Genomic DNA, 20056 nt, shown 5'->3' with positions numbered 1-20056 from the left:
AGGACGACGTGGGTTCCGCTGTGGCGGTGTCGCTTCGCCTCCAAGCTGCTCGTGCGGTCGATGCGCGAGTCGCTCACATTGGTTGAGTTCGCGCTCGAGCCGCGGCGCAGCCAGGAGAGACCGCGCTTCTCCACCGAGCTGCGGTGAATGACGCTGCGCGGTTTGCGGCCGTGCTTCAGCCGCTCGGCGTTGAACTTCATGACGGAGAAGCGAAAGACGCACGCATATTCGTCCTTGGAGAGCGACTGGTGGTGCTTGCAGTGCCCGTGGTAGTAGACGCTTAAGAGAATCACAAACAGCATCAGCGAGATGGCCGCGATGCCGTCGTCGCCTTGGAAGCCGCCGACGATCGAGATGGCAATCATGCCAAATACGATGCCTGCAAACACAACGCCGCCGAGCCCGAACGGACTCACAAACCCATTCGACTCGGTGTGGTACCGAGTCCGCAGCATGACAAAGCCGAGGAGCTGCGCACCGTAGCAAAAGGTGCCGGCCAAAATGAAAATATTTTGCGTTGACGATTCGAACGCCAGAGCAAAGTACCCGAGGAGACAGAGGAGGTACCCAAAGAAGGACGCAAATACCATTGGTTTCGCGAGCGACTTGGTGTGCTTCAAGCCGAGTATGGGCGGCAGCAAATTCGAGTTGGCCAGCGCCTGCGTGAGGCGCGTGTACGGGAGGATGAACCCGGCCGCCATGCCGACTTGGGCTGGTAGAATCAGCCATTGCCCCGCCGCGTCCGAGATACCGAAATGCGCCATCGCTGTGTTGAGCGGAAACGTGTCGCTTGTACAGGCAACGATACCTGGCGGTTGCGCCGGCACAATCAACAAGAGCGCAATATTGGTGACAAAGAGTGTAGCTGTTGCGGCAAGGATACCCCGCGGTAGTGTCGTCTTGGGTGTCGACGCCATGCTCGTCACGAGCGTCAATGACTCGATGCCGGCAAACGCCCACGTCGTGTACGGCAGCCACGCAAAGTACGCCGAGTGGAGATCGCCCATGGCCCAAACCTTGTCCCCGGTCCCGTTGAACTGAGACACGCGGTCGGCGGCAAAGGCGCCATAAAAGCCGAGGTCCGCGGACGCCACGCCACCAAGAATCGCCAGCAGCGCCGGCAAGAGGCAGAGAACTGCGAGGAGCACGAGGCCGCGCCAGTAGTACCACCCGGGAAGGAGAAAGAACCCAATCATGCCGGCGTAGACAGCCGCCATGACCGCTGGCGCAGACTCGGGTGGCGCGTCAACCGCATCCACGACAAAGTTGCTCACATAACTGACCGAGACAGACGATGCGGCAATGTACTCGAGGAGCTCGAGGTACCCGACAAGAAACCCTGCGTAGTAGCCAATCGTAATGCGCGCGAGGCCGTACGAGCCGCCGGAGAAGGCGATTTTGCCCGCGACCTCGGCGGCCGACGACATGTACACGACGTACGCGGCGTCCGTGAGGACTTGGGAAAGGAAAAACGGAAGAAAACCCGTCGTGAGTGCGACGTTCCAGCCGTAGAGCTGACCGCCCATGACGACGACCATGCCAAGCGCCCAAATATGGAGGGTCGACGCCGCGTTGATCGGGTCAGTGTCTACCTCGGCCAACTCGTCGACTTTAAACGTTTTGGCGGCGCTCGACGACCGCCGGGATGGCCCCGGTGACGCCGACGACGAGCCAACGGGGATCACGTAGCGTGAGCTGCGGCGCGAACTTGGCATGTCAGCTCGGTATTTCGTTGACAAAGCTATTCCAGTCGGAGGGATAGCAGGTGCGTTGAAACAGGCGCGGTTTCAGTCACGTCAGGGACCATTCTCCTGATCACTTTGTGCAATCGAGGCTATCGTGCGTTGTCGACAACCGGTAGTAGTGAGTACGTCAGCGGCGCTGCACAGCGAGAGACGCTGTGCAGCGCGCACGCGCACACGAGGTGTATTCAAAGGAACGTTAAATAGAGGCGGCAGTGGTTTAGCGGCAGCCGTGCCAAATGACCTTGGACGTGGCGGCCTTGGCCTTGGAGACATGGCGCGGGTGCGTATTCCGGAGCGCGATCGTAATGAGGACCGCCGACGTGACGAGCACGGGCGACACGACAGAGCTGACGACGGACTGGAGAACCATTTTGGTGGTGTTGGTGAGGAGGCTTCGAGTTGGGGAATGGCCACAGAGACAGCGACCGCCACCGCCGCCGCGCTGCATGGTCTGGCGCCGCCTGCCAGGATTGGTCGGTTTGCGCATCCAATCGACCAATTGCTAGCAGCCTCTTTACATGTCGCAGTCGCGATCCCAAGCTTCCAACTATCGGCAATGTACAGGATATTCAAATGTAAAGGTTTTATGGGGCTGCCAGCATTGAAGATGAGATGCATAGATACAATATATGCATTGTAGCAGGTTTATGCCACATCGCTCCGAGCCGTGACCAACCGGCACGGTCGCTGCGCATTGAGGCGCGGATTGAAGTGGCCCCGAGACGCGCCGCGCAGACATGGGCCAGTGGCAGCGAATTTATGCACCTCAGCGAGCCAAGCATCGAGTTGGCAGCATATTTTGCTGGCGACTCATTGCTGGACCTCACGACAGTGGTGATCGCGAGCAGCCTCGTCGCGTGCTGCATCAACCTGCACTGTCATGGCCATCAATTGCGCTACCACAGCCGTGCTTACGAACAATAATCGTAAAAGCAGCGTAGAATTCTGGCTGCTGTCTCGAGCAGCTGCCGACGCGTCGAAGCGAACGAGCCTGGTCGAGTTGGCGAGCTCTGATCTGGTCTTGTGTGTCGTGGCAGCATTGTGGACGTGTTCCATGAATCTGTCGATGCCATTGGTCAGAATACCGATGCTTTTGGATTGGTCGAAAAACGAAGATTCGCGCTTTTTCATTGGCGTAGCTTATTGCAGATAGCAAGATCGCGACCTTTGCCAACAGTGGATAGCAGGTCGGTGCGGATGGAGCTAGCGTACCAGTACACCAAGCCACGCCGGACGTTTGGCCGGCACTGCGACTTTAAACATGTAGAGGCCAAGGTGCTCGAGGCGATCCCGGCCACCGACTCGTTCGACCACGACTACGTCAAGCGCCGGCCGATGGTCGGCCGCCTCGACACGACGCCCGACATGTCCGAGCACGAAGTCAACACGGAGCGCCTCATTACAAAGAACAGCTCGATGCGCCACGTCGAGGGCGGGTGGCCCAAAGATGTTGACTCGGCCGAGCAAAACGACGTCCAGCGCTTCCGAAAGAAGGTCGAAAAGGACGACGAGTACAAGCAAGCCGTCAAGTTCCTCGGTCCGGTTGCCGAGCGCGGGCTCAAGCAGAACAATACGATCAACATCTATCAAGACTACTTTGCGCACATGGGCGAGCCGGCGACGACAGAGCAGCCCAGCGCAAAGGGCCTCGCCGTCTTCCGGGACCCCGAGAGTGTTCGCCGCACCGTGTCCAAGATCGACTGGCACCCCGAGTCACCCCAGCGCATGGCCGCGTGCTACTGCATTCTCAACTTTCAAGACCCCAAGTTTGTGAACGCGCGCATGCCGGCCAACAGCTACATCTGGGACGTCCTCAACCCCAACACGCCGGAAGTCGTGCTCAAGCCGCTGAGCCCGCTCTGCTGTCTCCGCTACAACCCCAAGAGCGTCGACCAGCTCGTTGGCGGTTCGTACAACGGTCTTATCTCGTTCTTTGACATTCGCAAGTCCGGGTCGTCGCCCGTCGAGACGTCCATGATCGAGCACTCGCACCACGACCCTGTGTACGACGTGTTTTGGATCTCATCGAAGACTGGCAACCAATGCGTGTCCGTCTCGACGGACGGCTCGATGCTGTGGTGGGACATTCGCCATCTCGCGCAGCCCACGCACCGCATCATGCTTTCCGATAAGGACGGCCAAGTGCTCGGTGGCTCGTCCATGGAGTACAACACGGAGGCGGGCCCGACCAAGTACCTCGTCGGGACCGAGCAAGGCATCGTGCTCTCGGTGAATTTGCGCAACATCAAGCAAAACAACGGGATCACCGTGTACGACACGGGCGCCGGCAAGCACCACGGCCCGATCTACACCATCCAGCGCAACCCCACGCACAACAAGTTCTTTTTAACAATTGGGGATTGGACTGCGCGCGTGTGGTGCGAAGACCTCAAGACGCCCATCATGAGCACAACGTACCACGACTCGTATGTGACCGCCGGGTGCTGGTCGCCGACGCGCGCCGGCGTCTTCTTCGTGACGCGCATGGACGGCGTCGTCGACGTGTGGGATTTCTTTTACCGGCAAAACGTCGCGGCCTACTCGCACAAGGTCGGCGACGTGCCGCTCTCATCGATTGCAGTGCAGGTACCGTATGTATCAAGTTGATACTGAAAGACGAGATGGTCGGACTAGGGCAATGCGCAGTCGGGCGGGAAGCTCGTGGCCGTTGGCGACTCGAACGGCATGATTTCGCTCTTGGAAGTGTCGGACGGCCTCGCCAGTCCCCAGAGCAACGAGAAGGCCGCGATCAACGGCATGTTTGAGCGCGAGACGAAGCGGGAAAAGAACTTGGAGGCGCGCGAGAAGGAGCAGAAGCGCAAGAAGGCGACGATGGACGACGGCAAGGTCGAGGAGCTGCCGTCGACCAAAGATGAAAAGATGGAGAAGCTCTTGCGAAGCGTCGACGCCAACTTCCTCAACATGATCAAGGAGGCCGAGGACACGGAGAATAAAAACATGGAACACAAGTCGGACAACATCAAGCCTGGCGACGAAGACAATTAGCGCACTACGTTTTTAACGAGTACTATGTAAATGAATCGATGCATATATTGACAGTCGCGTGCACAGTATTCGCCTTCGGTCCCTGCCACCTCCAGTGCCCATGGACCAAGCCCTTCCAATGGCTTCCCAACGGGTCAGATCTGTGCCAGCGATCGTCGGCGGTTTCCGTGCAGCTGCACATGTGCTTCGGTTCCAAATTTGCGTTGGCTGCTCAAGAAGCCTGGGGTGCGAGATCTGGGTGCCTTGGGTTTTGGTACACTAAACTCAATGGGCGCAAGCAGCTTTCGATATTTCTCAACGGAGCAAAGAAGCGAAGACGGCAAGCACGACCCGTGGAATGTAGCACCTTGGTCGATCGACCGTGTTCGCTTGCCGACCCTGATACGGTCGTGAACCAGAGAAGCACGCGGTTGTGGGAATTGTACAAGTTGTAGTAATCCTCAAAATCACGCAGTGTAGGTCGTCGCTCGACCCGCGAAGAGTCGACGTCCTCAATGAAGCGCAACAGAAACACGCATCACTCCCTCAACACGAGCTGGCACGGCTCGGAATTTTGGCCTTGTCTTCAAGCCCCTCGAGAGCGTGTGGCGCCACGTCATCGACTTCGTTTTTGTATGCGGCTGCGTTTCTCGTTTTTGTATGCGGCTGCGTTTCTCGCTGCGTGGCAGAGAAACGAGTTGTTGTGATATGCGTCCACTTGCTCGCGGTCGATGGATCGTCCGCGCGTACTAGAGTACAGTGTACTGCCTTGGTGGCGGCGTTTATATCAGCCGCCGGCACTTCAACGACGAGCGCGGACGTGGGACGCGATGCGCACGTTGCTGGACATATTAGCTTGCAGCATCCACGGATCGAGGTGGGTGGTTCTGGCTGCCCTGATTGCCAGGGTTGCGGTACCCTATATTTGAGCATGTATTAATTTGCAAAGAAGAATGGCACAAAGAACGACCATGACAATCGCCCTCAATCCGCATGGCGCTCGATCCATCCACCACCACAATCATCATCGTCACTGCCTCCGACCGCCGCAATCGTTTCGGTAATCTTTGGACGACACCGCCTCTTCCGTGGCGGCATTTTAACCCGTTCAGAGGTGCAGATTTTCTAAAATACAATGGCAGGAATAATAAAATTATAGTGTGCATGCGACCCGGTTCGCGTAATCCCATCGCTGATCGCAGCCGTGCAGAGACGTTGACGTTGCGGACTTGGGAGTGTGCAGCTTCGCTCGCGCACTCCTGATCGACTATCATCATCGGAGGTTGATCGTCTCGTCGACACGCGTCGCCTTCCTTGCTCATCATCGTCGGCCCAGGGAGAAATTATAGTACGAATTAGCACCGTAATTCGTATCGACCGACACATATTATTACTATTAATATTCCCAATAATATGCGAGCCAGCTTCTCGCCTGCGATGCAAACGGATTTCGTCACCGCAGCCATTTCTCACGTGGGTTTCCCACATGCTGCCCGGTTTCTACCCAGGGCCGAACGTTCCGCGCGTGGGTTTTACACGCATTTCCCACGTCGGCGTCGTAACAGCCCGTGCGCCGGACGACCCGCGATGGACGACGACCGACGTCGCACAGCGGGCGTCGTAGGAACAGGAACAGGTAGCGTCGTAGGTCAGAAGATGTCGCTGTGTTAAATAAGGGTGCGGGGCTATGGTACGGGCGCGACTCGGCTGCGCGTAATAAGATAGTAGTCGCTTACGACTGGCACGCGAGGAGGCCGGTGCGGAAGGCCTTCTCAACGATGCGGCGCTGGCGGTTGCGGAGCGACTTGCGCGAGCTGTCAAGGATCGACTTGTGCTTGACGAGCATGCGCATCGTGGCCTTTCTGCACTCGTAGACCTTGGACATTTGGATGAGAAGGAGCTCTTCTTCCTTCTTCTCTGAGAGGAGCGCCTGGGCCTCGGTGTGGCCCACAAAGGCAGCGTCGTCCATCGGTGCGTCTTCCGGGAGCTCGCTCTTGATGTCGGCGAGCTGCTCCTCGATCTCGTCGATGCGCTCGAGACACTCGTCGACATCGCGCTTGCACGTGAGCAGCTTCTTGCTCTCCTCGACCATCTTGGTGTGGCAAAAGTTGCTCTTCTTCTGCAGGAGCGCGTCGTAGAGGATGCTCACGGTGGCGGCCTGCTCGATCTCGATTGTCATCGGCGTGGGAAATACAAAACTGACCAACGTCCCGGTAATTCGTCCGAGCTCCAATATTATCGCGCAATAATATTAATATTTCGAATGCGGTCGCGCTCTCGAACTCGGGAGCGATCGGGCAATATTTGCCAAATAAAAATATAGAAATTATATTCGCGCGCCGGTCGTTTGTGTTTAAATACAGGAGGGCCACGTGGTTTTTTATTGCTTTGAATTACAGGCTTTTTAAAATATTATTCCGTTCCTAGTGCTGCAAGAGATACGAATCCAATGCGATTACATGCGGGTGTGACATAAGGTGCCAGTGTGCCCACCAACCATTAAGTATACAAGAGTCAAGATGGTTTTGGCGCCCGTCCCGACCGAGAGCCGGCCGCTAGCTTCTTCGAAGTGCAACCCCCAGCGACGTGTGTTTCATTTCTATTTGCGGCGGCCAATATCTCGCAACTGCACTGAACGCTTGTATGCCAAGCCCAGCTTCAACGAAGAAAAACGAGCGATATATATAATATTCTGGACGGGGACGCAGGCTATAATATTATTATTATGCTGATGGCGTTCCAGTATGGGCCGACCAATATTTCCGAACGACGATGGGCGCGGTTTCGACACTGGCGCCGGGTCGTGGCGAATGAGGCCAGCGCGGGAAGACTTCCATCCTCGCTCGCTCGGCCACGCACGCGAAAGTGATTTGCATCCGTCGACACACACGTCCGGCCCTTGGCAACCAGAAGAAGGCAGTCGGAACGTAATGGGCGATCACGGCTCGTGCAATATATATATATTGGCAGCAATCGAATATCGGCGCGCCTTGGGCCAATATCTATCCATCGAGACACGAGGTGGCCCGTCATGACGTCGTCTCGATGCGATATGTCTTCTTGGTTTTCTTGCAACGAGACTTGGTTTACAGTACACTCAACAACACGGTTCGTCGCGCCTCGCGATCTTTGGTATGCGAAAGGCAACGCGTCTCGGCTTCTCCATTCCGCGGTCAAAGTCCACGGGCAAGCCGCGCTATAAAGAATATTGAACGGTCGCAGCAGTATCGATATGTTATCGTCCACTCTTGGCTGGAGTGTGTGGTATCGTGGAAGATATACGAATCCAAACCTACAGTGTAGAGCATGACTCGCCGAGTGATATTTTAAGAAAAGCGCTCCGACTCGTGAGTCGCCGAGTGCCATCTCTCTATTCTGTATAATTATATAAACAGGGCCGAACGATGAGCGCCCCGAAAAATGACATCATCAGGTCAAGTTAAGTTTGCAGCGCATCCCGATCGCGACAGCCCATGTGGGCCTTCGCGACATCGACAGCTTACATGCGGAGCAAGCCCGCGGTTGCACTAGTACCCAGACAACGGACTCTGGGCGGCATCTTTCGCTTCTACTTCGACGGGCACCAGACTCGCTCGCAGTTGCGTCGTGCAAGGCCCTTCCCAAAGCGTGCGACGAGTGCAATGACATCTGTCGCACGATGGACGTTACCGTCGCGAGTCGAGCGCTTGCCATACAAATGTATGTGCTCAATAGACGCGGAACGCTCGCAGCTTGCCACGTGGATGCCGACGTCACGTCTCGAGCAGCACCCGAATCGCGCCAAAGAAAACCGACCACGTCGCCGAAGACCAAGCTTGCGATGCTATTTCACGCGTCCAGCCATGTGCTGTTGGTAATTCGACAAGGTGAGAACTCGCTGCACACAACGTGTGCGCGCACAACATTTACTACATCTGACCTGCCCAGCTGGCGTGAACACAATCATAGTGGTCAGACCTGCAGATGCCGATAACGTGCAAACCTCGCGATACAGTGTATTCGTTGGAACACGGGCAGCGCGATCAGCCGCCTCGCGCCTCTTGCGGGCGGCTGTTCGCTGCCAAATGCTGGCATAGTCGAGTACCCCGTCGAGCGCTTTTACATCACGTCCCTGGTCGTGGTGCGTCGGACTTCTTGTTGTGGCTTTCGAAGCGCGCATCGTCCGCACTCGAATGTTCTCGATCCTCTATTGCTCGCTTCTGTCGATGGAATAGGGATTTGATCCCAGCAATGGCATTGTTTATCGCGAAAAGAACTAGCATTGGCCGGCGGTCATAACGTGAGTAATTGGCGGGAATGATGAAGGTGGCACGTCGTGCTGTTGATATGCGTGCAGTTGTGCGTGGACCGATCACCTTGCCGATCACCCGATTCAATATTAGCACACATTGCACCAAGAGTGCCAATATATATTACGCAATGGCGCCAATATGGCGCCAAGTCGACGCCGTTCAGTCCAGCTTGCCATCGCGGCCGTTGGGCTTGCCGAGCACTTGGCTGACGACAAAGTACGTAAAGTCGAGGTTGCCCCAGTACGACGTGTGCGCCTTCGCCGCGCCCACCATGCTGAGCGACGCATCCATCGTCGAGGCCTACAAAATGCTTATTCGGCATCGAGATATCCATATCGAAAATGCTTACCGGCAAGACAAAGTCGAGGCGCTGGAACTTGGGGTTCATGCGCGCGACGACGCGCTCCGTGAGAGTCGCCGTGTCCGCTACAATATAACTTAGCTCGAATGATGTTACCTCAATCATCAACCCATACCTGGGTCGGCGTCGGGCTCGCTCTGGTTGGACGTCACCAACGACGTCTTGGTGCTGCTGTTGTTGGACGACCCAATGCTATCGGCCCAGTCTTGGAGACGCTACGCCAGAAGCATGACGCACCGCGAATCACACGGCCTTATTACCATGTGCAGCGGCTTCTTGCCCCCAGCCGCTTCGACCTGGAACGGCGGCGTGATCGTCGATTGCAGGTCAATGAGTGGCTCAAGACGATACGCCTACGTCAGCATCATCATGCTTCGTGCCCTCAACCCGCGATGAGTGGTTGTGCGGCACTTACAACCGGGTCGAGCGGCTACAAAATCACGGTTAGCAGCGCCGACTAACCGAAAGGAATTAGTGTCGTACGTGGAACACGTTGAACATGTTGGTGACGCCCGGCAGCACCATGGCGTCGCCTTGCATGTTGCCGCGGAGGCCAAGGAAGAAGCCCGTCGGCGCGCCAAACTGAATGTACGTGGTCGGCGTAAACGCGAGCTTTCTACGAGGTACACGCTCATGAATATCGCGTCGGGATACGATCCAGCAGCACGCACAAGGCCGGGTCGTTGAGCGTCTCAGTTTGCATCGAAAGCAACTAGAATATTATATTCTTGGTGAGAGCGCGCGTTGGACACAAATACACAAGTTGTACATCGTATGAGATGACGCCGCCAAGACTGTGAGCCAGCACGGTCACGTCGCCAGTAAAACCCGGGTGCGTCTCCATGTAGCGCCTACGCCGACGTTAGAGACTTCGATGTCCATAGGAGACGGCATACGTGTAGCGAACGTTGAGGTATTTGGTGACGAACCGCAGCACTTGCGTTTGGCGCACCTACGCATCGTGAGTTATAGACAATTGCGATACTATAACACGGTCGTCTTTGTCTAATACCATGTAGACAGGGACGTCGGAGAGAAGTTCGTTGGAGATTTCACGAATGTTGGGAATCGAGTCGAGCGCCATGCGGTCAAACGTCGCGTGGAGGTTGTCGCCCTACGCATTCACAAAATCTAACAATTGAGAATGTCACAAAGCGCGTCTACCATTTCTTCAAACACCGTCGACCAGTCCACGGGAATGAACAAGATCGAGTCGGCGTCGCCCGGCGTCTCCAAGTACTTGGCGATGAGCTCCTCCGAGTTGGCTTGGAGCTCGACCACTTGACCGTAAATGTCGCCCTTGCCGTGCTTGCGCTTGTCGTACCTAGCCACAATCGAATATATATTTGCATGGGACCATGCAAACGTACGTGGCACCAATGCCGTGGACGACAAAGACCAAGTGTTGAATGTTGCGGTGAACCGCAACGTCGGCCCAGCGGTCAAACCCGTGGTGGATCGCGTTGCAGTGGCGGTGCTTCTGGCGCGGTGTGCACTGCGAGAATGACTTGTTGAGCAAATCATGCACGTCGTCAACTGGCTTGGCCGAGCTCAGCACCGTCGATCGGCCCGTAATGTGGTCCTGGATCGTCTCGCAGAAATGGTGTTCGCCCTAAGTGTCCCATTGAAAACGTTGGAGTATCCCATGGGTCGCGGTACCTCGGGCGATAGCGCCGACCACAGCGCCGAGATCGCATTCGCCTCGGGCTCGGGAATCGGCAAGAACTTGCCCTTGCGCGTCTCAAAGAGCCAATTGCTACGATGATGGCATAAGAAACCGATTCAGATCGCGGCGACGTGGCACCAGCGCATGACGGGCACCGCATCATCTTCCCAGTAGAGCTGCGTCATGACGCGGTTCTTGACGTCGACTTGGAAGTGGCCGTCGTTGACGACAACGGGGTTGCCGTCCATGGCATGCTCGAGCTTGTCTACGCAGGATCATGCTATGATGCTATGCTACGGCGGATGGGAGGATGAGGTGTATGTACCGCAGTCTTCCTTGGGAAAGATGGTCCACTCGCCGTCCGGCGACATGTACGCCCATGGCACGACCGGTGCGCTCGTCGTCTCCGTCATCTTGCACCTGCCGGTGTTCTTGGCTTCTGGGACCTTGCGCTGCAGCCACGGCATCGCGCACTATTTATTTTGATTTTTCAAATTGTACCTTTTGTCTCTATGCGACGTCTTTTTATTTGGATGACGAAGACGCTAAGACCGTCATCACGCACCTAACGAAACCATTCGTCAACGTAATCGGCTGCGACGCAGGTACAACGTGAGAAGCTACGGGGCAGAAGCTACTAGGACTAGAACGGCCCGTGCGACGCGGCCAAGGGCGCGGTGCCATCACCGGCGCCTCGAGACGATCCCAGCCATCCATTTTGCGAAGCCGTTTCGTAACTGTCAGTCTGCCGAGTGTCCATCTTGGACATGTTATTGATCCACCGACGCTTCACCCTCATGCCTCTACCGATAGATCATGGCAGCCGCGACTGTATTCATCGAGATGCTCGGCGCTGAGGCTACTCCTGGTCCTCGCACATGCTCACGTCCTTGCGCAACGCCCGAGACTCCTCTCCAACGAACGTTGGAATCATCAGTATCCCTGCCTAGTACTACATCGCACATCACTGCGCGTGCTGCGCAAATGCCTCTCTTCGTAAGCTTATTCGCACTGGAAGACTGAGACGACTACTGTTGCGAAGCATCGACGGGGTCGCCGAGCAGCTGCGTGAGAAGAAACAGGACAAACTCGGTCGTCGACCAGTACCCCGTGTGGGCCGTGAGCGCGGCAAGCGGCGTCAGCGCTTCAATCTCCGACTCCTACGCAATATCGTCATGACCCATCGACTGTAGGCTCCACATATACAGGCAGAACGTAGTCCAGGCGCAAAGTCTTGGGGTTAAGACGCGCCAAGACGGCCTTTTGCAGCGCGTTGGCGTCGGCCGTTGCGTCGACCGCCGCGCTCGGCTCTACCTCGCCCTGGTTACCTTCCTTCTTCCCCAGGGACACTAAGGTACCGATGGCCGGCGAGGCGTCTTTCGGCAGAAAGGCCTTGAACGTCTGCTCCATCGTCTGCGCAAACTTCTTCTGGCTTGACTCGAACGAGTCGGCCATGTCTTGCACGACCTAATAGCATACGAGCTGAGGCACCGCAACGCCATGGTCGTCGTACGTGGTGGATGCGGCGCCAGCCCGACGCCGTGTTGATGCGCACGGGCGCCGCGATCGCCGCGTCCTTGTGGATGAGCGGCTCCAGGCGGTACGCGACGGGGTCCGCCGGCTACGTCGCGTTCTGAACACTGAAGCAGAAGTCGGTCGTCGTACATGGAAGACGTTGTACATGCGCTCGCACGTCGGGAGCGCGAGGTCCATGCCGTGCACGTTGCCGCGCAGCGTGAGGAAGAGCCCGATCGGCGACCCAAACGCGAAAAAGGCGTGCGGTGAAAACGCCAGCGCGCTACACAAAAATGATCGTGACAGCGAGGCTCGAAGCGGGTGCTAGTTGGTATTGTTGTACAAGTCGGGATCACAGCTCTCGCCTTGCTTGGCGAGCAGCTACGCACCATCGTTGCATACGACAAGAGGAGGAGTGAGGCACGTCATACGTCGTAGGTGATGATGCTGCCAAGCGAGTGACCCATGATGGAGACGTGGCCAGAGAACTCGGGGTGGTTTTGCTTGTAGAGACTACAGAGCACCGGTCAGCGCATGTTTCCGGAACGTGCTCTCGAGTAGTATTTGCGTACGTGTAGCGGGCGTTCATGTACTTGGTGACGAACGAGAGCACACTGGCTTGACGCGCCTACGTCAACAGCGGTTGATACCGTGGAGTAGAATGGACATATCATGTCCATAATACTCGACGAGTACCATGTAGAGGAGGATGTCGGAGAGGAGCTCGTTTGTGAGCTGACGCACAAACGGCATCGAGTCGAGCGCAATGCGATTCAAGAGCGCGTGCACATCGTCTCCCTACGGCATTCAGATGTCAGATTTCAGATTTCAGATGTCAGATTTTAGAATCCAAATGTCAGATTCCAGATTCCAGATTTGAAATGGGCGTACCATATCGCCAAGCACATCCGACCAGTCGACTGGGAGGTACTCGACGCTGCGGTTATCCGAGGCTGGAAAGTGTGAGCTTAGGAGCGACTCGGAGCTCTGGCGCAGCACGAGCGACTGGTCAATGATCGTGCCGTGCGCCAGTCGCTTCTTGCAGTACGTCTCGCCAATGCCATGGACCACGAAGACGAGGTGCTCGACGTGCGAGCGAAGCCGCGGCCACGCGTGGAAGCCGTGGTGCAGCGCCTTGCAGCGAAACTGACCTGTCGGCGAGCACTTGGCGAAGAGCTCGTTGAGCTTGGTGGCAGCGATCGCCTTGGTGCTGCCCGTCTTGGTCGCGACTCCGCCCATGTGGTCGACGACCGACAGGGAAAACGTGTGCGTCTCCTACTCAGCAGAACGATCTAACGCAGGTGGCACGGGGTTCGAAGCGCCTACCGATGTGGGAAGCGTCGCCCACAAGTTGTTGATCTCCATGGCCTCGGCTTCGGGCAGCGGAAGGTACTTGCCGTTCGTCGCCTCAAAAATCCAATCCCTGCAAAATTGCAAGTCGACACGAGCACATGCAGAGGTGACGTACGAGCGCACGACAGGGCACGGCGGCTCGTCCCAGTAAAGCGCGCGCAGCGTGCGGTCGGGCACGGACACCTCGAGGCGACCGTTGTCGACGACCACGGGCGCGTAGTCCTTGCTCGCCTCGAGCGCCGCTACGCACGACGTGTGGTGAGCGCAAGTAGCTGGTGGGCGCCGCACCGCAGTCGGCTTCGGCCAAGATGGTCCATTCGCCCTTGCGCAGGTACGCCCATGGCACCTGCGTGCTCGTCGTCGTCGTCTCGGCTTTGCCCATCGTGCCAATGGGCGAGGCTTCCTCGGTGGCGTCCATCTGGCCCCGTGTCGCAACCGCGCCGAATCCAAAACTAAAAACACCCAACTGCCCTTCCAGACCAAGCAAGTACATCCAAGTATCTCGCGACGGACGACCCGGATCACGCTACGGCAGCTGATGTACATCCCTTCTCAGTCACTGCCAGCGCAACACGTCGGCTGAGCCATGCCCACAGCTCATGTGAGAATCCGCGTTTGTACTGGCTGATACGGAGCCGCGGCTTGAACGGCGTAGCCGGCTCCACTCGGCTCGGCTTGAAGCCGGTCCGGAGCCGGCTCGACAATGCAGCCTCAGCGGATCACTTTTCGGCTCGAGCCGCGCCTCAGCCGTTAAAGCTGTGCCGCAGTGACCCCTACCCACCAGGAAATCCTCGCTTAAGAATCTCTCATGTAAGGGTTTCACCTCGCACCTCGTTCAGCCTCAGTAGACCTGCCATGCAGAGAGCAAAAGCAACCGTGTGGTGATGAGTGATGAGCTCAATGAAATGCGCTGCGGCAGTGTACGAGCCAGGTAGATAGATAGATGTCCATGTCAAGCATGCACATACGCGTACTGGCATACAGCCACATGACTTGCCTCCTGTAGCTCCCCTAGCGGGCAGACCCAGGGGTAGACCTAGCAAGGGAGTGTCCTTCGCCTTGCTGTACGTGGCGCGCTTGCAGGCCTTCGTTTGGTTGGGTGTGTATATCCTATCGGGGCAGGCAGTCTTCCGGATACACGCAACCCGCTCATCGCCTTTCGGCCAATCCGAGGCCGCGCTGCCCCATTCGCCAAGGCCATTGGCCCATTATCCCTTTGTCATTTATTAAATGGAATACAAACATACCGTCAATTCAATTACAATCCGAGGCATGCGGCTCGTATCCGGCATCTGGCACAGCTGACTGGCCGCGTACGCCACCAGGAAGACGACGACGAGCATGGCCGGCCTCTCGGAACCGCTGCCGTTCATTACGCTCAATGACGACGAGACGTTCGAGATCTCGCCCGAGGCGGCGACGTACTTGAGCTCTCTCGAAGGAGAGATCTCGATCGTCGCGATTGCAGGCCTCTACCGGACGGGCAAGTCGTACCTTCTCAACCAGCTTCTCGGGCGCACGACCGAACACACGATGTTTGGCGTCGGCGGCACGGTCAACGCGATGACCAAGGGCATTTGGATCTGGGGCCAGCCCATGGACGCTGCCACATCGTCGTCGTCTTCGCGGCCCAAGACGATCATCTTCATGGACACGGAAGGCTTGGGCTCGAGCCAGCGCAGCCAGACACAGGACACGCGCATCTTTGCGCTGGCGCTCCTCCTCTCGTCCTTCTTCATCTACAACAGCCGCGGTGTCATTGACGCCAACGCGATCGAAGACCTCTCGCTTGTCGTCAACTTGACCAAGTACATCCAAGTGAGCGCGGGCGGCACCGACAACTCCATGTCGCTCGCCGACTTTTTCCCGTCCTTTCTCTGGGTCGTGCGCGACTTTACGCTGCAGCTCGAAGAGGAAGGCCGCGCGATCACGCCGCGCGACTACCTCGAGAAGGCGCTCAAACCGCAGCCCGGCAGTAGCGACGACGCGCAGCACAAGAATCAAGTCCGTGCGCTCCTCGCCGCGTTCTTCCCGGACCGCGACTGCCTCACGATGGTGCGTCCGCTCAACGACGAGTCGCTCCTGCGCGAGTTGCCCAAGCAGCCGCTCGACTCGCTCCGTCCCGAGTTCCAATCCCAGCTGACGACGCTCCACAAGAAGGTGTTTTCGACGCTCAAGCCCAAGAAGCTCATGGCCAAAGCGCTCTCCGGCGCGATGCTCGTGACGCTTGCGCGCAACTACGTCGATGCGTTCAACAGCGGCGCGACGCCCGTCATCTCGAGCGCGTGGGACCGCGTCGTCGCCGCGCAGAGCGAGCAGGCGCTCGACGCCGCCAAAGCCGCCTTCACATCAGCGTTTGCTCCGCCCACGGACGCGGTGCCCGAAGCGACGCTTGTATCAACGTTTCAAGTCGCGCAGGAAGCCGCGCAGACAGTGCTCAAGGCGCAGGACTTTGCGGGCGACGCGTTCGCGACCGTCTTGCACACGCTCGGCGACTGGCTCCAAGCGCAGCTGGTCGTCGCGCTGGAGGCCAATGTGAAGCGCGCGACAGCCCACCAGACGCGGCTGCTCGACGAGCTCTATGCGCCGATTTCGGCCAAGGCGCAAGCGACGATGGACCGCGAGAGCCCCGTGGCCATGCTGCACGAGACGCTCAAGAACTACAAGATTGCGATGGCCGGTCTCGTCGAGGCGTACGACCACGCGACGTCCGAGCTGCCGCTGCACGCGTACGTGCTCACGGGCTTCCTCGCCGACAAGGTATGACCTGTCGCAATCGAGCGCTTTGTATAACTTTATATTGTGGACTAGGCTATGGACAGTATTGTCGAGTGGGGCACGGCGGTGACGATGCTATTCCGCGCCAAGGACACGGCGGCCCAGGTACACAGAACCAAAATTCAAAATTGGACAACATTATTTGTGTGAAAATGATACTAATACGGGGCTGCTCGTAGAAAGCACTGGGCAGTATCAAGCAAAAGGTCTCGATGCTCGAAAGCAAGGCGCAGGCCGCGCAGGACATGCTCGCGCAGCAACGCGAGACGTTCGAACGCGCACTCTTTGGCATTTCCGAGCGCATGGCGGACGAAAAAATGGCGCTGACGGCTGAAATCGACCACAAGTCGGCCGAGATTGCGCGCACAGCGATGCAGATCGAGCGCATCGGCGCCCTTCACGCCGAGGCCCACGACCGGCTTCTCGACGAGCTCGCGCGCGCCAAGGCCGACTGCGCGGACGCGGACGACGCGCTCGAGGCGGCGCGGAAGGAGCAGTTGTCGCTGCTCGCCGACTCGACCAACCAGCGACTGGAGCAAGAGCGGATGAAGAACGCCAAGGAGGCGACGCTCCTCGCCGCGCACCAGGAGCTGCTACATAAAACGATTGCACTCGAGCGAGAGCTGGGCGACCAGCAGGCCGAGCAGATGCTGGCGACGTTCAAGGCCGAGCAGGCGGTCAACGAGAAGCTCTTGACGCTCCGGCACGAGTGCGAAGACCAGGCGCAGGAGCTCAAGACGCGCACGATCACCGAGATTCGGTCGGTCAAGGCCAAGCACGAAGGTATCGACACTTGGCATCGCTATTGAGAGGCAGGTTGAAACATATTTTGTGTACTGAATAGGCGAATTAAAGGCGCTGCAACTCGACTTGAACGAGCGCCAAGCCGTGTTGAGCGCGCTTCAGGAGCGGCTCGAGGCCAAGCGCCGCATGAATTTGCAAGCAGCGGCCAAGAACCCCGGCGGCCGGAAAGAGGACTGCGTCGTGCAGTAAACGCCAGGTCAAACATAAATACATGCTGTGGTCATGGCACGTCGTCGTCGGCGACGGTCGACTGTATCTGGAGAGCATCGAGGACCCCGAAATGATCTTCGAGCGAGCCTGGCTTGTGGCTAAAGTACCTAATGAATCGTTGACTGTGAGCCATGCACGAAGGACGACCGCACGCCTACTCAAGCACGCGAGGCGGACACCCGAGGCCCTCCATGGTCTTGCAAAACGCAACATTTTCGTGGGCGATCCACGGACGCTGACGGGAAGCGAGCTGGTACGGCGTCCAATGAACATGCAGGCCAAGCGTCCTACACGGTCGTTAGCGGAGCCGACTCCATGCGCAGGCGTACGGAAAGTCGCTCAGTACTGAGAGCGCGAGAGAGTGTGATGGGAGGGCCCCGGCGCTGCTGCCGTTGCCGCCATCTACCCAGTGGATCGAAACCACCTGCGCAAAGCGTGAACGACCAAGCAACACAAGGGACCACACCTGCTGGAACCAATGGCGCACGGCCGGCGCGTCATAGGCGCCCTGTGTGACGGGCGGCATCGCGGCCAGCTCGGTGATCATTTGGTTGAGCACAACGACGCCACGGCTAAAGCCAACGAGGTGCAGTGGCAGGTCGGGCCGCAAGTAGGCAGCGTCTACGCGCTCGTCGTTAGTAGAGATGGAAACGTCGTCGTGCCTACTGTCGATGCACTCGGATGCGTTCTGCATGAGGCGCTGGAGATGCCGCATCGCATGACCGTGGGGGACATCTGCAGTTCACCCGGATGAGCGCCTTCAGTGTAGCAACAGGAGCGTACATGCGATCGGATCAGCATGGTCCTCGGGCAGGAGAAAGTGCTCGTAGCAGCTCACGCCGCTCGGTAAGATCGTCGCCGGTTGCACGATCCAGATCGTCGCGTCCGGGAACTTGGCGGCGAGCGAGAGCGCGGTCGCTTCGTACGAGTAGGCCGTCCACGCTTTGAAGCGACTCTTGCGCAGGCGGTGCTCGAAATCCTGCACATCGCCCGGAAAGTACACGACGTTGGACGTAGCGTTCGGCGCCATGGACACGAGCAGCTGGTTGGGTCGGCCATCGTGGCCTTCGACGCGCATGGCGCGCATGCGGCGCCGGCGACTGCTGCGGCCAGTGACCGACGACGTCGAGGATGATGACGACGTCTGCTCTTCGTCATCATCGCCGTCGTCGCTGGCATGCGTGTACGTGCCACAGCGCGAGCGCGTGCGTCGCGTTGGGCTCGTCTCGATCGGGTCGACGCCATCGGCGTCCAGACTCGGCGACCGCTTCCCCATGGCCAGTAAGCGCTGCCACCTTGGCGAAATGCAAAATCCCGAAACACCTAAAAACGCGTCCACCAATCAGAAGCCTACGTTACACTAAGTGCGCAAAGAACATGCGCACTTATCAGAATTTTCGCGGAACCCGCGCGGGTGGCGTCCTCAGCCCGCTAAAGTGCGGTAGCCGGGCCGCGAAAGCAACTTCAACTTGACAGCGCGCGCTTCAAAGGGCAAAGTCGTCGAGAGCTCGCGATTGCCCGCCAATCTTTCATCGCTCTATAGGCAGACGACCTCACATAGCAAAGTGCGCAGGCGGGCGCGGTGCCGAGATGCGTAGCGTCCTCGAAACGCGCAGGATGGCTGGTGGTGCAGGAAGTTGAAGCGAGAGAGTCGACAGCAGAAGTCGGTGCACGTCCCTGGCTCTAAGAAGCAGAAGCAAGAAAGGCAGCAGTATAATCGGCAACCGTGCTGGGACGTGGGTGGCGAATGTCCAGTTGCTACGAGGTGAACCTTGAGGGTTGCGTGGTGATGCTTCGTGCCTGGGTTCCATCTGGGTGTCCCTTGCACGTCCCACCGACGCTGAGGAGAAGATACTGTACCACCTGCCCCTATTCATGTTCTCGGGTCAGAACGGGGAACAACCCCGCGACGATCGATGCCGCCAACACACCCGGAGGAGGCAAATATGTTTGCGTGTGGAAATACAAGTGCAAAGATCGTAACCGTTCGTTGCTTTTATTGAGCAGCGTCACCAGTCTTGGATCAGAGGAAATAAATTGTTTTAGTTTTAATATGATGGGAATAAATGATGAGAGGCAAAGCACCGCAATCGTTCAAAAGTCGTCGAGGCACGTAAAGTTGGCCACCTTGGGGCGGTCGTCGTACGTCATTTTGGTCTTCTTGCTGTTGCGCGGGCTCAGCGGGCTGTGGAGGAAATACTCGGTCGACTGAGAAAACTCGGACGGTGTCCACTTGGTCAAGACATCGAGCTCCTGGAAGGTCGGGAGCGCGGACAAGGCCACAAGCGTCGGCGCGACAGGCGCCGAGTACATGGGCTGGGTCGTCCAGTGGACCGCGCCGGCGCTG

General features: G+C 57.9%; 9 protein-coding genes across 9 annotated transcripts; 2 read left to right on the top strand and 7 right to left on the bottom strand.

The window, feature by feature from the left end:
• Window positions 1–175: 175 nt before the first annotated feature.
• SDRG_08866 (hypothetical protein) lies at window positions 176–1715 on the bottom strand (the record flags this gene model as incomplete). Its single annotated transcript, XM_008614765.1, has 2 exons — window positions 176–194; window positions 223–1715. 2 exons carry the CDS (start codon window positions 1713–1715, stop codon window positions 176–178), a joined length of 1512 nt encoding a protein of 503 aa, XP_008612987.1.
• Window positions 1716–1962: 247 nt separating this feature from the next.
• Window positions 1963–2115, bottom strand: SDRG_08865 (hypothetical protein; the record flags this gene model as incomplete). The annotated part of the gene is made up of 1 exon (XM_008614764.1): window positions 1963–2115. One exon carries the CDS (start codon window positions 2113–2115, stop codon window positions 1963–1965), a length of 153 nt encoding a protein of 50 aa, XP_008612986.1.
• A 294-nt stretch (window positions 2116–2409) lies between these two features.
• SDRG_08864 (hypothetical protein) lies at window positions 2410–4804 on the top strand. The gene is made up of 2 exons (XM_008614763.1): window positions 2410–4331; window positions 4380–4804. The coding sequence occupies exons 1-2, from the start codon at window positions 2943–2945 to the stop codon at window positions 4749–4751; spliced, it is 1761 nt and encodes a 586-aa protein (XP_008612985.1). The 5' UTR covers window positions 2410–2942; the 3' UTR covers window positions 4752–4804.
• Window positions 4805–6462: 1658 nt separating this feature from the next.
• On the bottom strand, window positions 6463–6909 carry SDRG_08863 (hypothetical protein; the record flags this gene model as incomplete). Its single annotated transcript, XM_008614762.1, has 1 exon — window positions 6463–6909. The coding sequence occupies one exon, from the start codon at window positions 6907–6909 to the stop codon at window positions 6463–6465; it is 447 nt and encodes a 148-aa protein (XP_008612984.1).
• A 2272-nt stretch (window positions 6910–9181) lies between these two features.
• On the bottom strand, window positions 9182–11521 carry SDRG_08862 (hypothetical protein; the record flags this gene model as incomplete). Its single annotated transcript, XM_008614761.1, has 15 exons — window positions 11375–11521; window positions 11188–11314; window positions 11043–11139; window positions 10754–10995; window positions 10548–10707; window positions 10396–10497; window positions 10280–10335; window positions 10153–10234; window positions 10055–10095; window positions 9867–9999; window positions 9799–9813; window positions 9644–9736; window positions 9499–9598; window positions 9372–9448; window positions 9182–9322 (listed from the first exon to the last, which is right to left on the bottom strand). Exons 1-15 carry the CDS (start codon window positions 11514–11516, stop codon window positions 9182–9184), a joined length of 1608 nt encoding a protein of 535 aa, XP_008612983.1. The 5' UTR covers window positions 11517–11521.
• Window positions 11522–11992: 471 nt separating this feature from the next.
• On the bottom strand, window positions 11993–14358 carry SDRG_08861 (hypothetical protein). The gene is made up of 13 exons (XM_008614760.1): window positions 14206–14358; window positions 14033–14159; window positions 13891–13987; window positions 13456–13839; window positions 13261–13362; window positions 13137–13192; window positions 12996–13077; window positions 12908–12945; window positions 12715–12847; window positions 12563–12670; window positions 12408–12516; window positions 12256–12359; window positions 11993–12209 (listed from the first exon to the last, which is right to left on the bottom strand). Exons 1-13 carry the CDS (start codon window positions 14333–14335, stop codon window positions 12078–12080), a joined length of 1602 nt encoding a protein of 533 aa, XP_008612982.1. The 5' UTR covers window positions 14336–14358; the 3' UTR covers window positions 11993–12077.
• A 900-nt stretch (window positions 14359–15258) lies between these two features.
• On the top strand, window positions 15259–17688 carry SDRG_08860 (hypothetical protein; the record flags this gene model as incomplete). The annotated part of the gene is made up of 4 exons (XM_008614759.1): window positions 15259–16677; window positions 16729–16800; window positions 16875–17478; window positions 17540–17688. 4 exons carry the CDS (start codon window positions 15259–15261, stop codon window positions 17686–17688), a joined length of 2244 nt encoding a protein of 747 aa, XP_008612981.1.
• Window positions 17689–17719: 31 nt separating this feature from the next.
• Window positions 17720–18985, bottom strand: SDRG_08859 (hypothetical protein; the record flags this gene model as incomplete). Its single annotated transcript, XM_008614758.1, has 6 exons — window positions 17720–17816; window positions 17868–17996; window positions 18039–18133; window positions 18176–18330; window positions 18376–18444; window positions 18493–18985. 6 exons carry the CDS (start codon window positions 18983–18985, stop codon window positions 17720–17722), a joined length of 1038 nt encoding a protein of 345 aa, XP_008612980.1.
• A 749-nt stretch (window positions 18986–19734) lies between these two features.
• On the bottom strand, window positions 19735–20022 carry SDRG_08858 (hypothetical protein; the record flags this gene model as incomplete). Its single annotated transcript, XM_008614757.1, has 1 exon — window positions 19735–20022. The coding sequence occupies one exon, from the start codon at window positions 20020–20022 to the stop codon at window positions 19804–19806; it is 219 nt and encodes a 72-aa protein (XP_008612979.1). The 3' UTR covers window positions 19735–19803.
• Between the last annotated feature and the right edge of the window lie 34 nt (window positions 20023–20056).

This window comes from Saprolegnia diclina (assembly GCF_000281045.1).
Source record: "Saprolegnia diclina VS20 unplaced genomic scaffold supercont1.27, whole genome shotgun sequence".
Classification (NCBI taxonomy): Eukaryota; Oomycota; class Saprolegniomycetes; order Saprolegniales; family Saprolegniaceae; genus Saprolegnia; species Saprolegnia diclina.
This window is presented reverse-complemented; position numbering and strand designations above follow the sequence as displayed.

Bases quoted from the DNA above. Each gene is read 5' to 3' on its own strand.
- SDRG_08864 (XM_008614763.1), top strand. From the start codon at position 2,943: ATGGAGCTAGCGTACCAGTACACCAAGCCACGCCGGACGTTTGGCCGG. The intron at 4,332-4,379 runs GTACCGTATGTA...TGGTCGGACTAG, and splicing joins TCTCATCGATTGCAGTGCAG to GGCAATGCGCAGTCGGGCGG.
- SDRG_08861 (XM_008614760.1), bottom strand. From the start codon at position 14,335: ATGGACGCCACCGAGGAAGCCTCGCCCATTGGCACGATGGGCAAAGCC. The intron at 14,160-14,205 runs GTGCGGCGCCCA...CGTCGTGCGTAG, and splicing joins CTTGGCCGAAGCCGACTGCG to CGGCGCTCGAGGCGAGCAAG. The intron at 12,671-12,714 runs GTACGACGACCG...AACGCGACGTAG, and splicing joins GCATGTACAACGTCTTCCAT to CCGGCGGACCCCGTCGCGTA.